The 23,909-nt window shown below is 43.4% G+C and overlaps 1 protein-coding gene across 5 annotated transcripts in view; it reads right to left on the bottom strand.

Annotated features, from left to right (window-relative positions):
• Positions 1 to 23,909, bottom strand: part of LOC140386684 (NADPH--cytochrome P450 reductase-like) — a 122,294-nt gene that overhangs the window by 56,521 nt on the left and 41,864 nt on the right. For 4 of the 5 annotated variants that reach the window (XM_072469240.1, XM_072469239.1, XM_072469241.1 and 1 more), the window contains 2 exons: positions 14,258 to 14,306; positions 3,936 to 4,064 (listed from right to left, as the gene is read on the bottom strand). In XM_072469240.1, the coding sequence (XP_072325341.1) occupies positions 3,936 to 4,064; positions 14,258 to 14,306 (178 nt within the window). Of the gene's footprint in view, positions 1 to 3,935; positions 4,065 to 14,257; positions 14,307 to 15,427; positions 15,495 to 23,909 lie in introns of those variants that run through there. The other variant, XM_072469242.1, reaches the window with a different exon arrangement.

The raw sequence follows: 23,909 nt of genomic DNA, 5'->3' as shown, positions 1-23,909 counted from the left end.
AAACTCATGTGCCATGCATCTGCCCATTCCACCAACTTGTCTATTTCCTTTTGAAGTTCCACACTGTCCTCTTCACAGTTTACAATACTTCCATGTTTTGTATCATCCTAAACTTTGATATTGTTCCCTGTACACCAAGACTTAGATCATATCAGGAAAAGCAAGGGTACCAATACCACCCCCCCAACAAAAAAAATAGGAATGTCACTCTGCTTCCTATTATTCAGCGAATTTTGTTTTTGCATTTCTACTGTCCCTTTTATTTCATGAGCTACAACATGTGTACTCGACAAAGTTTTCATGCACCACTGGTCAGTCTCATCACATTCATACATTAACGTAATATCTCGAGCATAGGTCATTTGGCTGGTTGTACTGTTTCAGAATGATCAATGCTTCAGCTTCAGCTCTTTACAATCTATATCAATAACAATGAGGGGGCCAAGTATCCAATTGTGCTGACAATACAAGGTTAGGTGGGAAAGTAAGCTGCGATGAGGGTACAAAAAGGTTGTGAGGGGATATAAGCAGGTTAAATCAGTGGACAAAAGCAGGTCAGATGAAATATGTGGAGAGTAAAGAAGTCTTATAAAATTATAACAACCTTGGTAGGGCAGCACAGTGGTGCAGTGGTTAGCACCGCTGCCTCACGGTGCCAGGGTCCCAGGTTCAATCCCGGCCCTGGATCACAGTCCATGTGGAGTTTGCATATTCTCCCTGTGTTTGCGCGGGTTTCGCCCCCACAAACCAAAGATGTGCAAGGTAGGTGGATTGGCTATGCTAAATTGCCCCTTAATTGGAAAAAATGAATTGGGTACTCTAATTTTTAAAAAAATTAACAACCTTGCTGAACATAAGATCTTGTCGATTTTCCACCTCGAGCCACCATCCACCACGTCCTTAAATTCTCTAATCCCCTTTCCTAGCTGAAAAGCTATCTCTATCTTGAATATCCTAAATGGCTGAGCATCTAGAGTTCGCTGGGATAAAATGCCAAAGATTCAACTCTTTGAATAAACTTATCTCAGCCCTAAATTCCTTTATTCAGAGATTGTGACAACCAGAAATAGACTCTCCAGCCAGGGAAATATCTTCACATTATCCCCCCTGTCAAAGTTTGTTTCAGTGACGTCAGCTCTCATTCTAAATTATGGGAAATATATCCGACTAATCTATTAAATTTCTTCTCATCATCAGTTTTAGGTAGATGCTCACCTCAAGAATGAGTCCGCCTCTTTGGAAGTCCTGGCAGGGATAGAGGTTTGTTGTTCCTGGACCAAATATCACAATCGAGCAAATTCGGAATTTAATCCAGGTGGTTGAGATGTTTACAACTTCCCACTCCTGTCAATTTAGATTTGGAGTACTGACAAAACAATTGCAAATTTTATCGAGTGGTATAGGGATGCCAGTATGGTGGTGGTGAGGTAGAGGATCAACCATGATATTAAATATAGGGAAACCCAAGAGGTTTAATGGGTTACCTGCGTTTCTATTTTTTGTGCCCTTAAACAGGAACCAAACAAAATAGCAATTCTATACATCAATAAATGTGTTCACTGGAGATGCCCTGCAACACAGACCAAAAAGGTTGCAGTGTTCCATTCCTATTCTGTATTGAGTGAGAGGATATCAGCTAATGCAGTGGTAGTGGAACATTTTACATGTCTTGGATTGGTAGCAGTGATCACAGCTGGATATGTTCAAATTCAGAGGTGAAGTCCCCATGGCTGAACAACCCGCCGGCATGATTTTGGCTCGATGCATTATGACTACCCGGAGAAAGCACCAGGCAGTTGATTGTTAGCTGCAGAATCCAACTCAAAATGTCCTTCGTGCAAGGGGAGGAAAGTCACCTGGAGGAAACCACCTGGATTCAAGACTTTTAGGTGAATTTCTCTGATCAAACAGAGTGAGAATCAGTCTACATTAATTGAAGAATGGGCCGCAGCAAGTGGCAGCTGTAAATGCACGGATTGGAGAACAGATTAATTGCTTCAGGTTTCACGGTTCGGAGTTCACAAGTGAGCGCTGAGCGGACTGCAGAGGATGGGGGTTTATTAAATAAATTAGTCACCTACCAGAAACAGCTGATAGGAGCCCAGGAAGGAAGCAGTCGCTTGACTCTTTAAACGCAACATTGCGAGAAAAAGAAGCTATATTATAGAGTGGGAACAATTAATTAATTTAAAACATTTCGGATATACCTAAGCTACTGGAATGGCCTGGTGCCCTGCCGGCTTGTCAAGACCTCAGGGTTTGTCAAATGAATTTTATTTTGAAATAGGTCATTTATGGCATGTGTTAAATATTGTTCAAGTGTTGCAGTTATAAATGCTACTTCATCAACATCTTTTTCTTCTTTATAGTTAATGAAGCTGATTGCTAAGTGCTTTTAATGCTAACTTATGCCATTTAATAAGTGACAGTATTCAACAACACTAATTAAATCTACTGAATAATTAACCTTTTTTGGGTAGACCTGTATATTGGCTCTCCTGAGTGAAGTGGAAGACAGAGAAAGGGCTAGAGCAGGGGCTTTCAAAGTGTGGGTCGTGAACCGCAGGTGGGTCGTGGGCGGGTGTGACACCCATGGCCGGTAACAATTCTTTATTTAAAGGGAGAAGCCGCTGCCCTGTAAGAGCAAGAATTTAACAATTTAACTCAATCTGAAGCTCAGGGGTAACACCACAGAAGGGTAAAGATGTGTCGCGGCTTTCAGCACTCCCACGCACGCCAACACTCCCGTACATGTGCCCTTGCATCAAGCTACCCCAACAAGCTACAAAGATGTCTCTCAGCGACCGCCCAGCTCCAGCTATAGCTGCCACATGAATGGTGCGTTTAAAATCTGTTTTCATCCCAACAGCAACCTCCCCCCACCAGTTAGTACAGCAACAATCCTTAGGTGTTGCATTTTTGCTGTACAGGTAGAAAGATCTTTCATTCAATTTCCTTGTCCTTGAAACTGAGACCGAATAACAAATTCAAAGGCCAGTCGGGGGACCCACTTGATTTCATCAGCAATTTTTATTTTATTTTTTAAAAACATGCTTCACTTGCAACCATTGGAATAAAATGATGCGCGTTCACAGTAACGGGGTCCTGATGGGCGCGGGGGTTGATGGGAGCAGCCAAGGTTGTTGCGGTGGAGTCGCAGGTGTCAGGCAAGGCAGTCAAGTTCTCAATGGAGAAAATACGCAGCAAGAAGCTGCGGCTGTTTCTCTGCTTCATGGGAATCATCAGCTGTTACCTACAAAAGATGATCTAAATACTTGGTGGCCAAGACAAAGAAAACCCAGTGAAAATAGACCATTCATTGAACATATACAAAACGTCCTTCCCCCAAGGTTTAATCACTCATTAAAGCGAAATACCTCCAGTATCTCATGTGTGGCCCTGGACAGTGAATTTTCATGGACTGGAAAACATCAATCACCAGGGTGCATGACTGATCCTGTCCTCACTCAATGCTGACATAAATTCAAAGCTGACATAAATTCAATGCACCAGGAGCTACTGCATTGTGATTATGAACAGAAAAACTAGACAGTTTTCCTTTCCTATGTATGGCAAGGAAACCTTAATGTCCTAAACACTGCCTTGACTCAAGATAGACTGGGAAAGCGAATGTGGCGTGGATCCCGAAGGTCGGCCGGCGTGGGTCCCGAAGGTCGGCCAGTTGGCAAATGTGGGTCCCGGGAAAAATAGTTTGAAAAACACTGTGCTGGACTGAGACGCAAGAATAATATGGAGCAAAGGGTGCAGAGAGAACAGGAGATAACGAGAGTCATTGTTGGAAGAGAAACAGAACTTATTAAATTTAAGCAATGCCATGAGAAATCCCCATTTATGATTTAGGCATACATATCCATGAGCAATTTTGGTTCAGCTCTCCTAAGAATTCTTTATGGTCATCGAAATGTGGTACCAACCATATCATATTCCTCTGGATCGGTAGCCATGCCTCGCATTCCATACCGCTGAGCATCTTTCGACAGCCGGTTGGCAAACTCTTCCGCTGTTCCTGTTTGAGAGCCGTAAAACACAACTATGTTTTTTCCCTGGAAGGAGCAGTATAAAAAGCACAAAACAACACTTCAGAATAAAGATACTCATGTGGGAACAGTTAGTCATTTCAACAAGGGGCTGGAGGTGACGAATGTGATATAAAATAGTTACTTTAGAGATATTAGTTAATGTAATGTAGAAATAAGCCACTTTGATTCTGGCAAGTAGAGACAAAGGATCTTAGACCGCATGGAAAAAAGCAGGAAGAGGTGTGTCTATGAGAGTGATGCTGAATTGATAGGGGCCGGAGAAAGGGATTGGAAGTGAGCCAATCAGAATAGATCAAACAAGTCAGGAGGGACATAGGATGACCTATGGGTGTCGAGTATGTGAAACTTGATGCCATTTGAATGTATCAGTACTGATCTATTTGTCTGGGACATTCACTTAGTCCCGGAGCTGCAGAGAGCAACATGTTATCTGTATCACTGTGGACTAAGTTTAGCTTGCAAGCTGAATAAAATAACTAATGTTATACTTGCAAATCCATCTCGACTTTTATTGAGGCCAGACTGACGGATAAAGAAATTTGGGATTCAACATTTGGTGCCGAAAACCGGGATTTCTCAGGGCGATCCTGGTCCAACTGCAAAATCAGAATTAGACTGATTATGAACAGGAGGATGGGGAACAAGGGGCCCTCAATGTAGAACTGGAAAATGACCGCGCATTGATTGTTCCCCTCTTCTTATCGTTTGATTAGTCTGGTCACTCGCGGTTGGCACAGAAAGACCGCCTCGACGAAATCACAGGTCAGTCTGGGGATTAGCAATTTAATTGATGGGATTTCATATTGTTGATTCGGCTTGGGTTAGGGTTTTGGGTTGATGTGACATCTCAAATGATGATTCAATTCCAAGTATAAGGGTTCAGAGGCTGATGGGACTTCAGTAGTGAAGGTTCAGTCTATTATATGGGTTCAGGGGCTGATGGGACTTCAGTAGTGAAGGTTCAGTCCAGTATAACTGTTTTTAAATCTGAAGATGGTTCAACTCTATGTGTGTTTTAAATATATAGTTGATTAAGCTAAAATTGTCTCCTTGGACTGTATTGGCGAAAAACGCAGTTCCGAGGACTAGTTGAGATTGTGGGGAATGCTGCATATTGGTTGAAGCAGAAGTCTCTCAAAGGGTTAATAGCAGCAGGCAAAATCAAAAGACAGACAGTGCTTCTCACTCAGGCTTTGAGATAACAGCAGCAGCCTGTAGTGTAATCGGATACCTTTCCTTTGAGTCAGTGAACACCAGCAAAGTTACGTTTTGAATTAATTAAAGGAAACCAGTGGGTTTCTCCACCTCTTTGATAAAAGTTATTATTTTCGAAAGCAATTGATTGAAATTGCCAGAATCTTAAGTTTTACTTACTTGAAATAATGTTTATCTCATTTTATCAGATTAATAGAAACTTAAAGGAGGTCACGGACAGCATTTTAAAAAAAAGTGTAAATCTGGAGATGATAGTTGATTTTGGCAACACTTATGTGAATGTAAAAGGAAAAAAAAAAAAACTTGTTAAAAGAAAAATTGTTAAGATAAAGAAATAATTAAGTTGCAAATGTTATACAAGTTTGTGTTAAGCAAATTGTAAATTTGGTTCTGAGTTGAGATCAGAGCTAAGCTTGCAAGTTGCAGTAATTCAATTTGAATTTTCAAACATTTTTAAGTTTAAAAAAAAAGCGCAAGTACAGACAGGAAAGACACGGATCAAACAAGAGATGAGCTACGTAGTTCAATGGCTGGCCTTGAATTGACAGAAAAAGAAAAATTCAATAATTTGGAAAAGTCAGTAAAAGTTCCGTCTGCACCCATAGCATGGTCTGCGCTCATTCCAGAATCACCAGAGCACAATAATATATACCCAGTCATTGCTCCCCAGATTCCAAATATGCCAGAAACTCAAGCCCTTTTGGATGATAGTGTGGGTCCTGAGTTACCAACTTCACGACCAGAAGAGCAAACGGAACTCTGTCCCACAAGCCCAGTTAGCTCTAGGACAAGATCTCGGACAGCGAGAGAGGGGCTTGACCCTCACCAGAAACAATTAAGCATATCACCTAAGTCTCTCCAAACTAAGGAGAAACCACAAGATTCGGGAACAAAGGAAGCTGAAACAACTTCTTTTGAAGAGAAAGAACTCCCCCTAGTGACAGGGAGAGACGTTGAAGTCTTGGAACAACCAGGGGAAATAGCTAGAGTGCCCCCTGGTGACATTCGGAGACAGTTACCGATTAGGAAGATGCGAAACCCCGACGCAGTGACTGCGGGAGCGAACCCCACGATAGACGTTTACTTCCCATGGACACCCAGTGAGATGATGGCTATTATGGCTACAATCCCAGATAGAAAAAAATCTCCTGCTGCCTTCATGGATTCCTTGAGGACTACCATCTCAATTTATCAAGCTGATTTAAGGGACCTCTGGGCCCTAGTCCAGCAGATTTTAACCCCAGCAGAGTACCGCAATTATCTTAACCACTTGAATTATGCAAGTCATGCCGCACTTCAGCAGGCCTATGCGTTAGACGACGATAGAAGGACACAGATCTTGAATGCGTTGAATAGCACATTTCAAAGGCCCATAAATCTTTCTGTTATCTTAGACCTAAAACCTAAGAAGACTGAAGAGCCAGAGGAATTTCTGGAGCGTTTTAATGAAATCTACCGGGGGCAGTCAGGCGATTTGCTGTATCAAAATGGTCAGAATTCCCCTCAATATTGTGCTATGTTAATGCATTGCCTACCACCTTCTGTGGTTACTGCTGTGAAATGTAATAACATGAATTGGACAGAGAACGACCCTTCCCAGATGGCAAGGGCAGGCAGATTTTATTGGAAGGAGGGTGTAGGCCAAGAAGGAGGCTCAGTTACAAAGGTTAAGACTGAGTATGTAATGAAAAAGGATGATTGGCGATCCCAAAAGCGGCAGAAATGGTAGTTTATCAGCAGGAGCCCCAATATTGTGACTTTGGGTGGGTGGAGTAGCGAGGAGGATGATACCAAACCCACCCAAAGGGACCCTCACCCCCTTTTTATGGCCCACCGAACGAATCAACAGCTCTACAACCGCAGCCCCCTCTGAGGGGCCATTGGTCTACTGGAAGAAGAGGACGGGGCAGAAATAGAGGGAGCAATGCATGTTTTAATTGCGGCCGTGTAGATCACTGGCAACAGGAATGCCCCTTTAAAAGACAGGCAGTAGAAGAAGATTATCTGACCCAAAGGAGAGGGTACCCACCAAGGGGAGGACAGACGAGATACACTGACTTCTCCCAGGAAAACCCTTTCCCAACACAGGATTGACTAGCTAATTTAGCCATAAGGACTCTCCAATCGGACAGGGAACCTATTATCTCTCTGCAGATAGGAGATCAACATCACTCATTTGTAATCGACACCGGGGCAGCCATGTCTTCTGTGCAATCAGCACTTAAATTACCATTATCCGACCACACGCAGCAATTGTCAGGGTTCCAAGGGCAGGTGTGTGAGTATCCTATTTCTGAACCTGTGACAGTCACTTACGAGAATAAGTCTGCAGAGCATCAGTTTGTAGTGACTACTGGATTGGACTGTAACTTGTTGGCCCGAGATTTACTGTGTATCTTCCAGCTACAGCTAGAATGTGGAGATGAGGGGGTAACGGTTACATCATGGAGGATGAGACAACAGTGCTATATTTCTATCACCCCCCAGTGGTGGACGTTAGACGTTGAACAGTCACTGCATCACGTTACCCTGGCCTATGACAGAACTGGACGAAACAGGGAGTTGGAGGACAAATGCCGGCCATTACTTGAGACCGAATGGCCAGTCAAGGTTACAGCCACAGTCACGGGAAAAGAAGGTACAGCCGATTTTGTTACAATATCACCACATTTATGGCCACAGTCAGCTTCGGTAAGCCCTCATATTACACGTCAGGTCCATGACCAGTACCATGCCAGGGATATGGGGTGAATGGTCAGGAGGGCAGTGGATCATTTGGATCCAACAGAGTACGCACTTCAAGTCATGCCGGACGGCACTACCAAAAAAAATGTTGAGGTCCCTGAAACAATTAACACTCGACTGCAGCATCACAGGGGACATGATGTGTTGGAATATGTCAATCCACAGGTCTGGGCGGAATACCCATCACAAGTGGGAAAGACAAATGTTACACCTATTAAGGTGATGATTAAGGATCATGTAAAGCTACCTTCCATTTGACAATACCCCCTGAAATCTCAAGCTGCTCCATCAATAGATAAATTAATTCAAGAGCTGTTGAAACAGGGTATTTTGGTCCCTTGCCAATCAGAATGTAACACCCCCATACTTGCTGTGCCTAAACCAGCCAAACCAGACCAGTACCGATTAGTACAGGATTTACGTTCAATCAATGCCATCGCATAGCCGTTACATGCTCTCACCCTCCAACAGGATATTACGGCGTATAGCTCCCACTCGGTCATCGCACTACTGAGGCAACTGCAGACTCAGCATCATACCGCAGCTCGTCAGAATAGGTATGAGATATACCTTTTGAACAATTCACGTCTGACATTTAACCACTGTACCACTATCAATCCAGCCTGTTTTCTTAGTGGTCCCCCTGTCCATGAAGACGCACCTGGCCACGACTGTTTAGCCTTGATTCAGGAAACTACCACAATAAGGGGCGATTTGAGTGACATTTCGTCAGAACAACCTGACATGATTATGTGTGGTCAAATATTCCACCGGGGTTTAGTTAATGACCTACTGCAGGCCCTCCTTATGCCCGCGCAGATTTCCGTTATTAAATGTGCTGCCCACACGAATGGTACAACCCCAGTTGACGTTGGTAATGAACGAGCAGATTGTGCAGCTCGAACAGCCGCGCAAATTCAGCAAGTGATGGTGCCTAAGATGTTAAGTCAGACTAAACGATCTACTATAAATATGTCTGCTTCTGACAAGTCAATGCCAACCATCCAAGACGTCATAAGGTTACAGGAGGACGCTCCTGAGAGTGATAAACAAATGTGGAAACGGTTAGGTTGTACATATGATTCTGTTTCCTCTTTATGGACCACGCCTACACATCAGACTTGTATGTCTGATATGCTGGCTTTATGGGTCATTGAATGTGTACACTTTGCAACTCATTGTGGGGCTCGAGGGACTAGTGATTTGTTGCTGGACACTTGGTGGCACCCTAAAATGCAGGGGTTGGCCCAAAGTATCAGTAATCGGTGTTTGATTTGTCAGCAATATAACACCGGAAAAGGTATCCCTTGTGGGATGGGGCAAACCCCGTCGCCCAGTGGTCCCTTTGAGACGCTCCAAATGGATTACATTAATAAAGCTGCTACTGTGGTTAAAGTCTTGATGAGGGAAATCATTCCCCGGTACGGTATACCAGCTCAGTTAAGTTCTGATAATGGGCCTCATTTTATTGGACAAATTAACAAGGAGTTTTGCTTCCAGTTGGGCATACGCCAGCAGTTACACTGTGCTTACAGACCGCAGGCGGCCGGGTTGGTTGAGAGACACAATCAGACCCTCAAAACTAAATTGGCTAAATTAAGAGCAGACACGGGACTGACATGGCTTAAGTTGCTCCCCGTTGCCCTCTTCCAGCTGCGGGTTACACCTGCGGGACCGGCCCGGCTCTCTCCCGCCGAGATTCTTTATGGCAGGCCTCTTAGAACTCCCTGGAGCCTGCAGGTTCCCAGACTGGTTCAGTTTCATCAGATGACTGAAGAGATGACCACCTATGTTCTAGCCCTCACGCAAGTGCTCAAGGAACTCCATGGCCAGGTCCGCGCGGCTCACCAGTCATCGCCCCCAGTACCTAGCTCACTTTCAGTCCAGCCCGGTAGTTATGTCATGGTCAAAAAATTGGACTAGGAAGGGGTCGGAGCCGCGATGGGACGGGCCCTTCCAAGTTCTCCTTACCACCCCCACAGCAGTTAAAGTGGAGGGGCGAAGTGCTTGGGTCCACCTACATCACTGTAAATTGAGTCCATCTCCACTACTGTAAAAGAACAAAGAACAAAGAAATGTACAGCACAGGAACAGGCCCTTCGGCCCTCCAAGCCCGTGCCGACCATACTGCCCGACTAAACTACAATCTTCTACACTTCCTGGGTCCGTATCCTTCTATTCCCATCCTATTCATATATTTGTCAAGATGCCCCTTAAATGTCCCTATCGTCCCTGCTTCCACTACCTCCTCCGGTAGTGAGTTCCAGGCACCCACTACCCTCTGCGTAAAAAACTTGCCTCGCACATCTACTCTAAACCTTGCCCCTCTCACCTTAAACCTATGCCCCCTAGTAATTGACCCCTCTACCCTGGGGAAAAGCCTCTGACTATCCACTCTGTCTATGCCCCTCATAATTTTGTATACCTCTATCAGGTCGCCCCTCAACCTCCTTCGTTCCAGTGAGAACAAACCGAGTTTATTCAATCGCTCCTCATAGCTTATGCCCTCCATACCAGGCAACATTCTGGTAAATCTCTTCTGCACCCTCTCTAAAGCCTCCACATCCTTCTGGTAGTGTGGCGACCAGAATTGAACACTATACTCCAAGTGTGGCCTAACTAAGGTTCTATACAGCTGCAACATGACTTGCCAATTCTTATACTCAATGCCCCGGCCAATGAAGGCAAGCATGCCGTATGCCTTCTTGACTACCTTCTCCACCTGTGTTGCTCCTTTCAATGACCTGTGGACCTGTACTCCTAGATCTCTTTGACTTTCAATACTCTTGAGGGTTCTACCATTAACTGTATATTCCCTACCTGCATTAGCCCTTCCAAAATGCATTACCTCACATTTGTCCGGATTAAACTCCATCTGCCATCTCTCCGCCCAAGTCTCCAGACAATCTAAATCCTGCTGTATCCTCAGACAGTCCTCATCGCTATCCGCAATTCCACCAACCTTTGTGTCGTCTGCAAACTTACTAATCAGACCAGTTACATTTTCCTCCAAATCATTTATATATACTACAAAGAGCAAAGGTCCCAGCACTGATCCCTGTGGAACACCACTGGTCACAGCCCTCCAATTAGAAAAGCATCCCTCCATTGCTACCCTCTGCCTTCTATGGCCTAGCCAGTTCTGTATCCACCTTGCCAGTTCACCCCTGATCCCGTGTGACTTCACCTTTTGTACTAGTCTACCATGAGGGACCTTGTCAAAGGCCTTACTGAAGTCCATATAGACAACATCTACTGCCCTACCTGCATCAATCATCTTAGTGACCTCCTCGAAAAACTCTATCAAGTTAGTGAGACACGACCTCCCCTTCACAAAACCGTGCTGCCTCTCACTAATACGTCCATTTGCTTCCAAATGGGAGTAGATCCTGTCTCGAAGAATTCTCTCCAGTAATTTCCCTACCACTGAAGTAAGGCTCACCGGCCTGTAGTTCCCGGGATTATCCTTGCTACCCTTCTTAAACAGAGGAACAACATTGGCTATTCTCCAGTCCTCCGGGACATCCCCTGAAGACAGCTTGGATCCAAAGATTTCCAAAAGGTCGGATACTAACCTGCCTCCCTTCTCCAGTGCTATTTTACAGGTGTGGAGCATGATGGAGTGGCTCCGCATCGTCTGTATGATATTTGGCCTCACTCCGCTTGGCGTGTTATTGGCGATGGACATGGAAAAGGGGAATATTATGTATCTGTGTAGCCCCAACCAATCTACAAGGATACATCACCTCTGCAAAGGTGATGTTCTTCACTGCCCCCATATACGAGGACATGGTATCGACTCATGGAAGGTCATCAAAGTTAAGGAGAATGCAGGAATCATGAAGCAGTTGCACCTGTCCCGGCGATGGGAAGGGAACATTATATGGACATTGCCTTGTTTTTGGAATACATGTAAATTCGATTTTGGATGTGTTAAGAGTGGTGCAATAAAGGTAAAATCAGGCTGTCAGAAGAGCGTAGGAAGAGGCTATGAGAAAGTGAAAGGGACTAGAGAGAGGATGGGGCGTATGAGAAGGGAAGTACAGCTAGAACGTAGGTTACCGGGTGATACACTTAAGTTAATTAAAGGCCAAACTGAGGAAAACCCGGGTAGTAAACCTTGGGAGCCCTCGGGGCAATAACCAAGGAGTTGTCTCAGCTACGGTTGTTTGCAATGCAGAACCGGTATGCTCTTGACTATCTTCTGGCCCGTGAGGGTGGGGTATGCGCCATAGTGCAGGGCAAGTGTATCATGGGAGTTCAAGACTTGACCGCTAACATCACTAAATTTATGGATCGCATACGGGATCACTTGGACGGGATGCAGGATCCTGGCTCTTGGGGTAACTGGGGATTTGGAGGTTGGAAGGACTGGTTGATAAATATGGCCATGTATCTAGTGGTAGCTATTGGCTGCATCTTTGTGGGCCTGGCCATCCTTAAATGTGTGATGGGTAGAATGCGGGGTGCACTGGATCAGATCACCGCCCCCAAAAATTTAACTGTTAAAATCCATGAGGGTGAAGCAGATGAAGGGGGGCTAAGACAGGAATTGGAAATGCAGCGACGGATCTTTTTAGATGGGGAACCGTAGCTATGGATTGGATAGTCCGGTTATCATGGAATGATAAAAGGAGGGAATGACGAATGTGATATAAAATTGTTACTTTAGAGATATTAGTTAATGTAATGTAGAAATAAGCCACTTTGATTCTGGCAAGTAGAGACAAAGGATCTTAGACCGCATGGAAAAAAGCAGGAAGAGGTGTGTCTATGAGAGTGATGCTGAATTGATAGGGGCCGGAGAAAGGGATTGGAAGTGAGCCAATCAGAATAGATCAAACAAGTCAGGAGGGACATAGGATGACCTATGGGTGTCGAGTATGTGAAACTTGATGCCATTTGAATGTATTAGTACTGATCTCTTTGTCTGGGACATTCACTTAGTCCCGGAGCTGCAGAGAGCAACATGTTATCTGTATCACTGTGGACTAAGTTTAGCTTGCCAGCTGAATAAAATAACTAATGTTATACTTGCAAATCCATCTCGACTTTTATTGAGGCCAGACTGACGGATAAAGAAATTTGGGATTCAACAGAGGATGCAAATGGAATCTTAACTCCCAAGTCTTAGTGGCTTAAGGAACATTGAACAGAAAGAAGAAAAGGAGTATCGAAGGGAATGAAGGGGAAAGAGACAGGAAGCAAAAGGTGCTGGTGATGAATGGTTTTCAGACTGGAAGGTAGTTTGCAGCAGTGTTCTCCCAGAGTCAGCTTTGGGTCCAGTACTCTTTTCACTTTTTAGAAAAAAACAAGTCCAAACGTTTATCAAACTTGATAAGGAAAGTTATAAGCTTCTGGATGTCAAAAATGGGTAGAAGCATAGAAGACGGAATTCAATGTAGATAGTGAATTTGAAATGACACATTTTAGAAGTACTGATATGGAAAGCTATGTGATCTTGCTAGAACTTTGTAAATCACTGCTTTTACTTAAACTGGAGTATTGCAGACAATCACACTTCAGGAAAGGTATAAACGGACAGAGAAAGTATACGGAAGAGGTTGACCAGTATATCACCAGTGATGAGAGAAGTCAGTTTGGAGGAAAGATTGCAAAAGTTAGGACCGTTCTTGGCAGAGAGAAGATTAATTGATGACACGATAGAGGTTTTCAAGACGAGATGATTTCTTAAGAGTAGATAGAGAAAAAATACTTCCTCTTACGAACGAACTAATAGCTGGAGGTCAAAATCAGTCAAAAGATCTTGAGGAAAAGAGAGAATTGTTTTCTTTCCCCTATTCAAAGTGGTCAGGATCTGAAATGTTCGACTGGAAAAAAGGAGTTTGAAGCAGATATTACCTTTTGTTTAAAAAAAAAGGAAATTTGACAGATGCTGGAGGATGAGAAACTATGGGATTACAGATAAAAAGTGGGGAGGTGGGAATGTGCATGATAGACTTTCAAAGAACCAATTTAGGCACTGTAAACTGAATGGTCCCCTTCTGTTCTGCAAGTTTCCATGATTCCACATTTGTAAACCCGAGAAGGGATGCAGTGAAACACAATCCAAAGTATCACAGGAATTATGGGGGGGGGGGGGGGGGGGGAAAGAGAGAGAGAGAGAGAGAGAGAGAGAGAGAAACTGGGGAAGATTTAAAAAATGGAGGAAATTGATTCTCTCATCACTAAGTGGTTATGCCCATGCCAGAATATCACAAGTACAATGTACTTACTGTTTTCTTCATTTTTTCAATGAAACTGGTTTCTCGTATTGTTTGTACCCTGTAAACACAAAATAAACCGATAACTCAGACAAGATAATGGAGATTTCTTCAGCGCTGTTCTGCACCATATGGTCCATAAATGTCATGCTGCTGCACATCTTAAAACAGCTCAGTGATTAGAGGTCATAGAGGTTTACAGCATGGAAACAGGCCCTTAAATTGAACCTGCCTCTACTACTGCCTTTGGCAGCTCGTTCCAGACACTCACCACCCACCGTGTGAAAAGAATTGCCCATCTGGACACTTTTGTATCTCACCCCTCTCACCTTAAACCTATGCCCTCTAGTTTTAGACTCCCTACCTTTGGGAAAATATGTTGACTATCTATTTTATCTATGCCCCTCATTATTTTATCGAACTCTAATAGATCATCCCTAAGCCTCCTAACGTCCCAGTCTATCCAGCCTCTCCTTATAATTCAAACCATCAAGTTCAGGTAGCCTCCTAGTAAATCTTTTCTGCACTCTTTCTAGTTTAATCGTATCCTTTCTATAATAGGGTGAGCAGAACTGTACACAGTATTCCAAGTGTGGCCTTACTAATGTCTTGGACAACTTTAACAAAACATCCCAACTCCTGTATTCAATGTTCTGACCAATGAAATCAAGCATGCCGAATGACTTCTTCACCACCTGTGACTCCACTTTCAAGGAGCTATGAACCTGTACTCCTAAATCTCTGTTCTGTAACTCTCCCTAACACCCTATCATTAACTGAGTAGGTCCTGCCTCAATTCGATCTACCAAAATGCATCACCTCACATTTATCTAAATAAAACTGCATCTGCCATTCATTGGCCCACTGGCCCAATTGGTGAAGTTCCTGTTGCAATCTTATATAACCTTCTTCACTATCCACTATGCCACCAATCTTGGTGTCACCTGCAAACTTACTAACCATGCCTCCTAAATTCTCATCCAAATCATTAATATAATAACAAAACAGTGGACCCAGCACAGATCCCTGAGGCACACTGCTGGTCACAGGTCTTCAGTTTGAAAAACGACCCTCTATAACCACCCTTTGTCTTCTGTTGTCAAGCCAATTTTGTATCCAATTGGCTACTTCACCCTGGATCCCGTGAGATTTAACCTTATGCAACAATCTACCATACGGTACCTTGTCAAAGGCCTTGCTAGAGTCCATGTAGACAACGTCGACTGTACTGCTCTCATCTACCTTCTTGGTTACCCCTTCACAAAAACACAATCAAATTTGTGAGAAACCTCCGAAAAGCAACGAAAAGTCATGATTTTCCACTCAATGACTTTGTGAGCAACCATTATGGTTATCTAGTGCACTCGTACAAATACACTATAGGAAGAGTCACATGCACCAGAAAACTTGCCTTGTGCCAATATGCTTCTTCAGTAATATGTTAAATTCATAGCACAAAGGTTATTACCTCAGAAGTAAGCCATTTGGCCTATGTATGCAAAACTCATCCTACTGCCTCATTTCAAAGTTAGCACCCACTAACTACCAGTGCTTCATCAAGTGTACTGCTCAAAGTATTTTCTCAATGGCCTGGAGTTGAAACCAATACAGGGCAATGGGTTGAAAGACTGCTGGTTGTAATGGAATTGTGAAATGGGTTTGGCAGTCATGACCCAGTTTTTTTAAATGAGCATAATCCTTTGCTTTTCGGAGGTTTCTCGTGAGGTTAGCAGAGGACAGATAGGAAAGAAAAACCTAGGAAAACGGCAGGCAACACAGCAAATCCAACCAACATATGGGAGTAAAATGTAACTACGCAAGGCCACAGAAAATGGCCAATTAAAACAACCATGCCTCTCCAAGAAGCCTACTTGAGCAAACGATTCCCAAACACCCATGCCCGGTTTATATGGATGAGGCAACACTCATAGAATCATAGAACTTACAGTGCAGGAGGAGGCCATTCAGCCCATCGGGTCTGCTCCGGCTCTTGGAAAGAGCACCCTACCCAAGCTTACACCTCCACCCTATCCCCATAACCCACTCAACACTAAGGGCAACTTTGGACACCAAGGGCAATTTCGCATGGCCAATCCACCTAACCTGCACATCTTTGGACCGTGGGAGGAAACCGGAGCAGACCCACGCACACATGGGGAGAACGTGCAGACTCCGCACAGACAGTGACCCAAGCTGGGAGTCAAACCTGGGACCCTGGAGCTGTGAAGTAATTGTGCTAACCACCATGCTACCCACTGTACCGAGTTGAGCCCAAAATCAGAACATTTGGCAAATGAAGTTCAATTTGACATTAATACTAAAATATGCCTTTGATAGCTGATGGCATGGCCTCATTTACAGCCAGTAACAAAAGTATTTTACTTTTCAGTCACCACCTGCAAGTGTCACAAGGGGCCCCAGAAAAGGGAAACATTCTTGACTACAATGACCACAAAAAGACACAGACAGTGTTGTTTCCAAAAACAGAATTGAAAAAAGTGGGAAAAACTGTAGAAAATATTTAGCAGAGGATAATGCAGAAATCACATCCCGCCTTATTGAAATCCTACAAACAGGTTTTTTTAAAAACAAGTGTTGATATAGCTTAATGATTTCATCACTTAATCATTAGAGTATTAATTATGTGTTGATTTTTAAAATAGCTGTCACTTTGGAGCGAAAAAACTATATTTACAAAAAACTATATTTACAAAAAACAGTAATCAACTGACTGCATAATAACACAAAACCCTGTTTATTCCCAATTGATCGCGGCACAGTATATGATCTTGTTCAGATGGGGAAAGTCCCATTAGTGAATACCTTGAACTAACTTCCCCTTATACCACAGGAATGTGAAAGAGCGATGTCACACTCCACCATCCACTTACCTACTCTTTCCCCTTCACCAAAGCCATTGAACAGTGAGGATTTAAGTTTGTTCAAAATGAAAAAAAAGGGTTCAGAAACCTGATGTTGGAGCCAGGCATATGGCTCAATGGAGCAGTCAACCAGTCAGGAAGGTCAGAGGGAGAAGAGGAGAACATTTAGATACCAAGTGGGTAGAGCAGCTGATGACTTAAATTTGAGCAGAGGTGAAGAAGATGCTTGTAGAAAGCAGAAATGCAGATTGGAAACTATCTATGTAATTCAGGCAGTCAATTAGGAGTGGGGGGTAGGAGTGCGTCTAGCTGATTTGGGGCGAAGAGGTTATAGGAACCAAGCTTAGAGGGAGTTACAGAGCATGATTAGGCCAATTAGAAGTGTGAGAAATTAGGCAAATGTAGCCAGATTAAACAACAGACAATGTTCAACAGGTGTGTGCAACATGCAAGAATTTCATCAAAGTGTCAATGGTAACGGAACATTCCTAAGACAATATATCTACAGACAACAGAAACTGGCATTCAATTCCTCCCCTGCCGAAACTGTTGCTGCTGATAAAGACAGATCACTGAAACATCCAAAATGGGAGTAGGAGTAGGTCATTCAGCCCTGAGCCTGCTCCGCCATTCGTTATGATCATGCAAATCACCCAACTCAGTAACCTACCCATATCCTTTCATCCCGTTAGCCCAAAGAGCTATATTGAACTGCAAATGTATACAATTTTTTTGCCTCAACTTTTTTCGGTGGTAACTAATTCCACAGACTCACCCCTTTCTTGGTGAAGAAATTCCTCCTCAACTCAGTCCTAAATGGTTTATCCCGTATCCGTAGACTGTGACTCCTGGTTCTGGAGTCCGTTCGCCATTGGGAACATCCTTCCTGCATTTGCTTGGTTAGAATTTCTAGGTTTTTATGAAATTTCCTCCTCATTTCTTCTAAACTCCAGTAAATATAATCCTAACCGATTCTTCACAAGTCAGTACTGCCACCCCAGGAATCAGTCTGGTAAACCATCGCTGCAATCCCTTGCTGCAAGAACATCCTTCCTCAGATAAGGAGGCCAAAACTGCAAACAATATTCCAGGTGTGGTCTCAGCAAGGCTGTGCACAATAGCAGCTCCTGTAATTGGATCCTCATCACTATGAAGGCCAACATACCATTTCCCTTCTTTTCCGTCTGCTGTACTTGCATGCTTACTTTCAGCGACTGGTGTACAAGGACACCCAGGTCTCGTTGCACATTCCCCTCTTTCAATCTATGGGCGGGATTCTTCGTCCCCGTCCGCTTGGTGACCAGATAATCCCGCCCGAGGTCAATGGAGGTCTACATTGTACGCGGCTCGCCTGTGGCGTTCTTGCAGTGAGCAGGCGGGCCTGGAGAACCCAGCCCAATAGCCATTCAGATAATAACTTGCCTTTGTATTTTTTTACCAAAATGAATAACCTCACATTTATCCAGATTATACTGCATCTGCTATGCATTTGCCCACTCACTCAACTTGTTCAAATCACAATGAGCATCTTCCTCACAGTTCATCCTCCCACTCAGCTTTGTGTCATCGGCAAATTTGGAGATTTACATTTAGTTCCTTCAGATAAGTCATTAATATATATTGTGAATTGCTGAGATCCTAGCACTGATCCTCACAATACCCCATTAGTCACTGACTGCCATTTGGAAAAAGAGTAGTTTATTCCAACTCTCTGTTTCCTGTCTGCCAATTTTCTAGCCATCTGAATACACTACCCCCAACCCCATGCACTTTAATTTTTCACGCTAGTCTCTTCTGGGGGACTTTGTCCAAAGTCTTTTGAAAGTCCAAATAAACCACATCCACTGGCTCCCCTCATCAACTCTAGTTACATCCTTGGAAATTTGTCAAGCATGATTTCCCTTTCATAAATCCATGCTGACTGTCCGATCCTGTCACCGTTTTGCCAGTGCTTTGCTATTAAATCTTTTATAATGGACTCCAGCATTTTCCCCACTACCAACATCAGGCCAAATGGCCTTCTCCTGCTCCTATCTTCCAGGAGCATATAATTCTGTTTAGCCTCTGTGGTGTTTGTCCCCTTTGTGGGGTGATCTGCCAAGGGGACCAGGGTGGGAGATAACCCCAACTAGCGCAAGTTTCTGTATCAGTTTGACTCTGGAAGCTGTCTTCGAGGCTGCAAGCCTCTGCATTGTAGTTACAGGTAAATAACAATTGCAACGTTTATTTACATAACTGATAAACGGGAAATATCACATTCTTTACCTCCCATTTTAAAATAGTGGGGTTTATAGAAATATAGAAACATAGAAAATAGGAGCAAGAGGAGCCCATTCGATTCTTCGGGCCTGCTCTGCCATTCATTACTATCATGGCTGATTGTCCAACTCAATAGCCTAATCCTGCTTTCTCCCCGTAAACCTTGATCCCATTCACTTCAAGTGCCATATCTAGCTGCCTCTTGAATGTATTCAATATCTTATCCTCAACTACTTCCTGTGGTAATGAATTCCACAGGCTCACCACTCTTTGGGTGAAGAACTGTCTCCTCAGCTCGGTCATAAATGGTCCACCCCGAATCCTCAGAATATGAACCCTGGTTCTGGACACACCCACCATCTAGTCCTGTTAGAATTTTATAAGTCTCTATGAGATACCCCCTCATTCTTCTGAATTCCAGCGAGAACAATCCTAAATTAGTCAATCTCCTCAGGAATTAGTCGCGTAAACCTTCGCTGCACTCTCAAGAGCAAGAACATCCTTCCTCAGAAAAGGAGACCAAGACTGCACACAATATTCTAGGTGTGGCCTCACCAAGGCCCTGTATAATTGCAACAACACATCCCTGCTCCTGTACTCAAAACCTCTCGCAATGAAGGCCAACATACCATTTGCCTTCTTTACCGCCTGTTGCACCTGCATGCTTACCTTCAGCGACTAGTGCATAAGGACACCCAGGCCCCGCTGCACACTCCCCACTCCCAATTTACAGCCATTCAGGTAGTAATGCACCTTCTTGTTTTTGATTCCAAAGTGAATAGCCTCACATTTATCCAAATTTTACTCCATCTGCCATTGATTTGCCCACTCACCCAACCTGTCCAGATCATGCTGAAGGATCCCTGCATCCTCGTCACAGTTCATCTTCCCACCCAACTTGGTATCATTTGTAAACTTTTGAGATGTTGCATTTTGTTCCTTCATCCAAATCATTAATATATATTGTGAATAGCTGGGGTCCCAGCACCGATCCCTGTGGCACCCCACTAGTTACTGCCTGACAATTTGAAAAGGACCCATTAATCCCTACTGTTTCCTTTCTGCCAACTAGTTTTCTATTCATCTCAATACACATCCCCCAATCCCATGCACTTTAATCTTGCATTATAATCTCTTATGCGGGACTTTGTCAAACACTTTCTGAAATACCAAATATATAACACGTCGACTGGCTCCCCCCTGTCAATTCTCCTAGTTACATCATCAAAGAATGCCAATAGATTTGTCAAAAAGTGTTCCCGAGTCTGTAGATTCATGGAAGATGACCGGCAATGCATCCACTATTCCTCGGACCACTTCCAGAAGTACTCTGGGATGTAGATTATCAGGCCCTGCGTATTTATCAGCCTTCAATCCCATCAATTTCCCCAACATAATTTCCCTACTAATACTGATTACCACCAGTTCCTCCCTCTCACTATAGCCGGTGTTCCCCAACATTTCTGGTACAATATTTGTGTCCTCCTTTGTGAAGACAGAACCAAATGTATTAGTCAGTCAGTCATTTCTTTGCTCCCCAGTATAAATTCCCCTGTTTTGACTGTAAGGGACTTACATTTGTCTTCACCAATCTTTTTCTCTTCATGCATCTATAGAAGCTTTTACAGTCAGTTTTTATGTTTAATGCAAGCTTACTCTATTTTCCTCTTCTTAATTAATCCCTTTGTCCTCCTTTGCTGAATTCTAAACTGCTCCCAATCCTCAGGCCTGCTGTTTTCTTTCACCAATTTGTATGCCTCTTCCTTGGATCTAATACTATCCCTAATTTCCCTTGTAAGCCATGGTTTTACCACCTGTTCAGTTTAATTTTTGCACCAGACAAGAATGAACAATTGTTGCAGTTCACCTATGCGCTCTAAAGGTTTGCCATTGCCGATCCTCCGTCATCACTTTTAACGTTCCACAATCCATCATAGCCATCTCACGCATCATACCATCATAGTTTCCTTTATTCAGATTAGACCCTAGTCTCAGAATCAACCACGTCATTCTCCATTGTGATAAAGAATTCTATCATATTATGGCCACTCAATCCCCAAGGGGCCTTGCACAGCTAGATTGCCAATGATTCCTTTCTCATTATACAATACCCAGTATAGGATGGCCTGTTCTCTAGTTGGTTCCTCAACCATCTTGTACACACTCCAGGACTTCGTCCTCTATGGTATTGTTACTAATTTGATTTGCCTAATCTATATGCAGATCAAAGTCACCCATAATTACAGATGTTCTTTTATTGCATGCATTTCTAATTTCCTGTTTAATGCCATTTCCAACACCACCACTACTTTTTTATCCTATCCTCACTAATGTTTTTTGCACCTTGGGTCTCAGCGTTACCCAGAGATTCCACATCATCAGAGCCAATCCTTTCTCACTTTTGTGTTAAATTTCTCTTTAATCAGCAATGCAACCCTTTTCCTTTCTGCCAGTCTTTCCTAAATATGGAATACCCTTAGTCACCCTGCAGCCATGTCTCCATTTTCCCGATTATATCAGACCAGTTTACATCTATTTGCGTGATTAATTCATCCATTAAATGTCTTTTGTTCTTGTCTTTGTTTCCCCCCTCCTCGGACTCCTTGCTTAGCTTCCAATCTCCTTGTTATTTTTGTTTAGACCCTCCCCAACCACTCTAGCAAATACTTCCCCATGGATATCATTCCTGGTCCTGCTGAGCTGTACTGGCCCCACCTCCCGTAGAACCGGTCCCAATATCGCAGTAATCAGAAACCCTCCACCTCGCACCGTCTCTTCAGCCACATATGCATCTGATATATCCTGCTATTTCTGCTCTGACTGGCACGTGGCACTTTAGTAATCCTGAGATCAATATTTTGAAAAGAATTGTAATGTAAACATCGAAATGTGTGTAATGTCATCATTATTGAATTGAAGAAACTCAAGTAAATCTGGACTTCTGGAGAAAATGTCAGTATTATCGCGCTTTACTGCTATGACAATTTGAAATATTTTGTAATTTTTTTAAAGAGGTTTTATGAATAAAGTATATTTTTGAAATAAAAAACAAAATCCTGAGATCACTATCTTTGTGGTCCTACTTTTTAAACTTGCTTAACTCCCTACATTCTGTTTTTAGGACCTCATCCCTTGTTTTAAAGTCATTTCTACTAATGTGTACCATCACCCTCCTCCTCCAGGATGTCATAAAGCTGCTCTGAGACTTCCTTGGCCCTCGCACCAAGGACTCACCATACCATCCTGGAGTCGGGTTTGCGGCCACAGAAATGCCCATCTATTCCCTTTACCTTTGAATCCCCTGTAACTATTGCATCCCCACACTGTTAACTCCTTCCCTAAACAAGCCGAGCCAACTGGCACAACCAGAGAGCTGCATTAGGCCACATTTCATGCGCTGTGGTACTCAAATTAGGACAACAGAACTAGCAAAGTGGGAGCAGGTTGGCACCCATTAAGTGACTCAGCACCTCAGCTCTGACCGTGGAGAGAGATGGGATCACAGAATCAAAGGCAATGGCAGCTTGCTGCGTAAGGCAAGTGCATTTCAACATTTTTGTGCTTCTGAATGAAGTAGTGTTTATATGCAGTAGATATACTGGGTGTCAGGTGACATGACAACAAAGACTGACTGACTCTGTGCATGCATCAAGACCCACTACTTCAGTCGGCCATTTTCTCATTTTAATTTACAACATTATCTGCATCTGTCTTTAAAGGGCCCACATTACCCACAATCACCTCTTTTCTAATATACACCAGTGTTAAGTTCCCTTAAGTTTCTTTTCAGATTACATTTTTCAGCTGTTACTATATTTTCTGTTTTCTCTTTACATCTCTCCCAGTTCCCTGGATCAACATTGTTCTTTGCACTTCGTTAAGCTCTTTATTGTTTTACTGCTCATCTTGACAACCATAGATGTTTTAGATGGCAGCACGGTAGCACAGTGGTTAGCTCTTGCGAGATTCAATGGCCTTGTCATGTAACTGAGTCAGGCGTGGTGAGGTAATTTGATCGCATCCATTGACTCATTATATAAACAGGAAAATCCTGTGTGTCGCTGGGGCAACATCCAGAGACAGATAGAGACACACACACGTCTGATAAAGAGAGAGAGAGAGAGAGAGAGAGAGATAATAAATGCAGATTCTGCAGTTTTGACTGTGATCAACTTCATACAGGCTTGTCCATCATATGCACGTCAGAATAATCAACCCACTTCAGGAATGCGATTCTATGTTACAGCTTTCTCTGCAATGATCAGCAGCTCTTAATTCAAGTCAGTTATGATTTATAGCTGCTTGTTTAGCCTTAAAAGCCTATTAAAATTACAGCCTTTTCTGGCTTTCTAGTTTTACAATCTGGGCAACCAAGTCCTGACAACACGTGTATATTGCTGCTGGTTTGGCCTGTTTGACTTGTGGATATCTGCAAGGTTTGGAAAGCACTGCCACATAGTTGATGGATAAATCCCAAGATCAGAACATCATGCGGTTAGTATCTCAGGGGAGAGACTAGATGT

The sequence above is a fragment of the Scyliorhinus torazame genome, chromosome 12 (assembly GCF_047496885.1).
Source record: "Scyliorhinus torazame isolate Kashiwa2021f chromosome 12, sScyTor2.1, whole genome shotgun sequence".
NCBI classification, from domain to species: Eukaryota; Metazoa; Chordata; class Chondrichthyes; order Carcharhiniformes; family Scyliorhinidae; genus Scyliorhinus; species Scyliorhinus torazame.
This window is presented reverse-complemented; position numbering and strand designations above follow the sequence as displayed.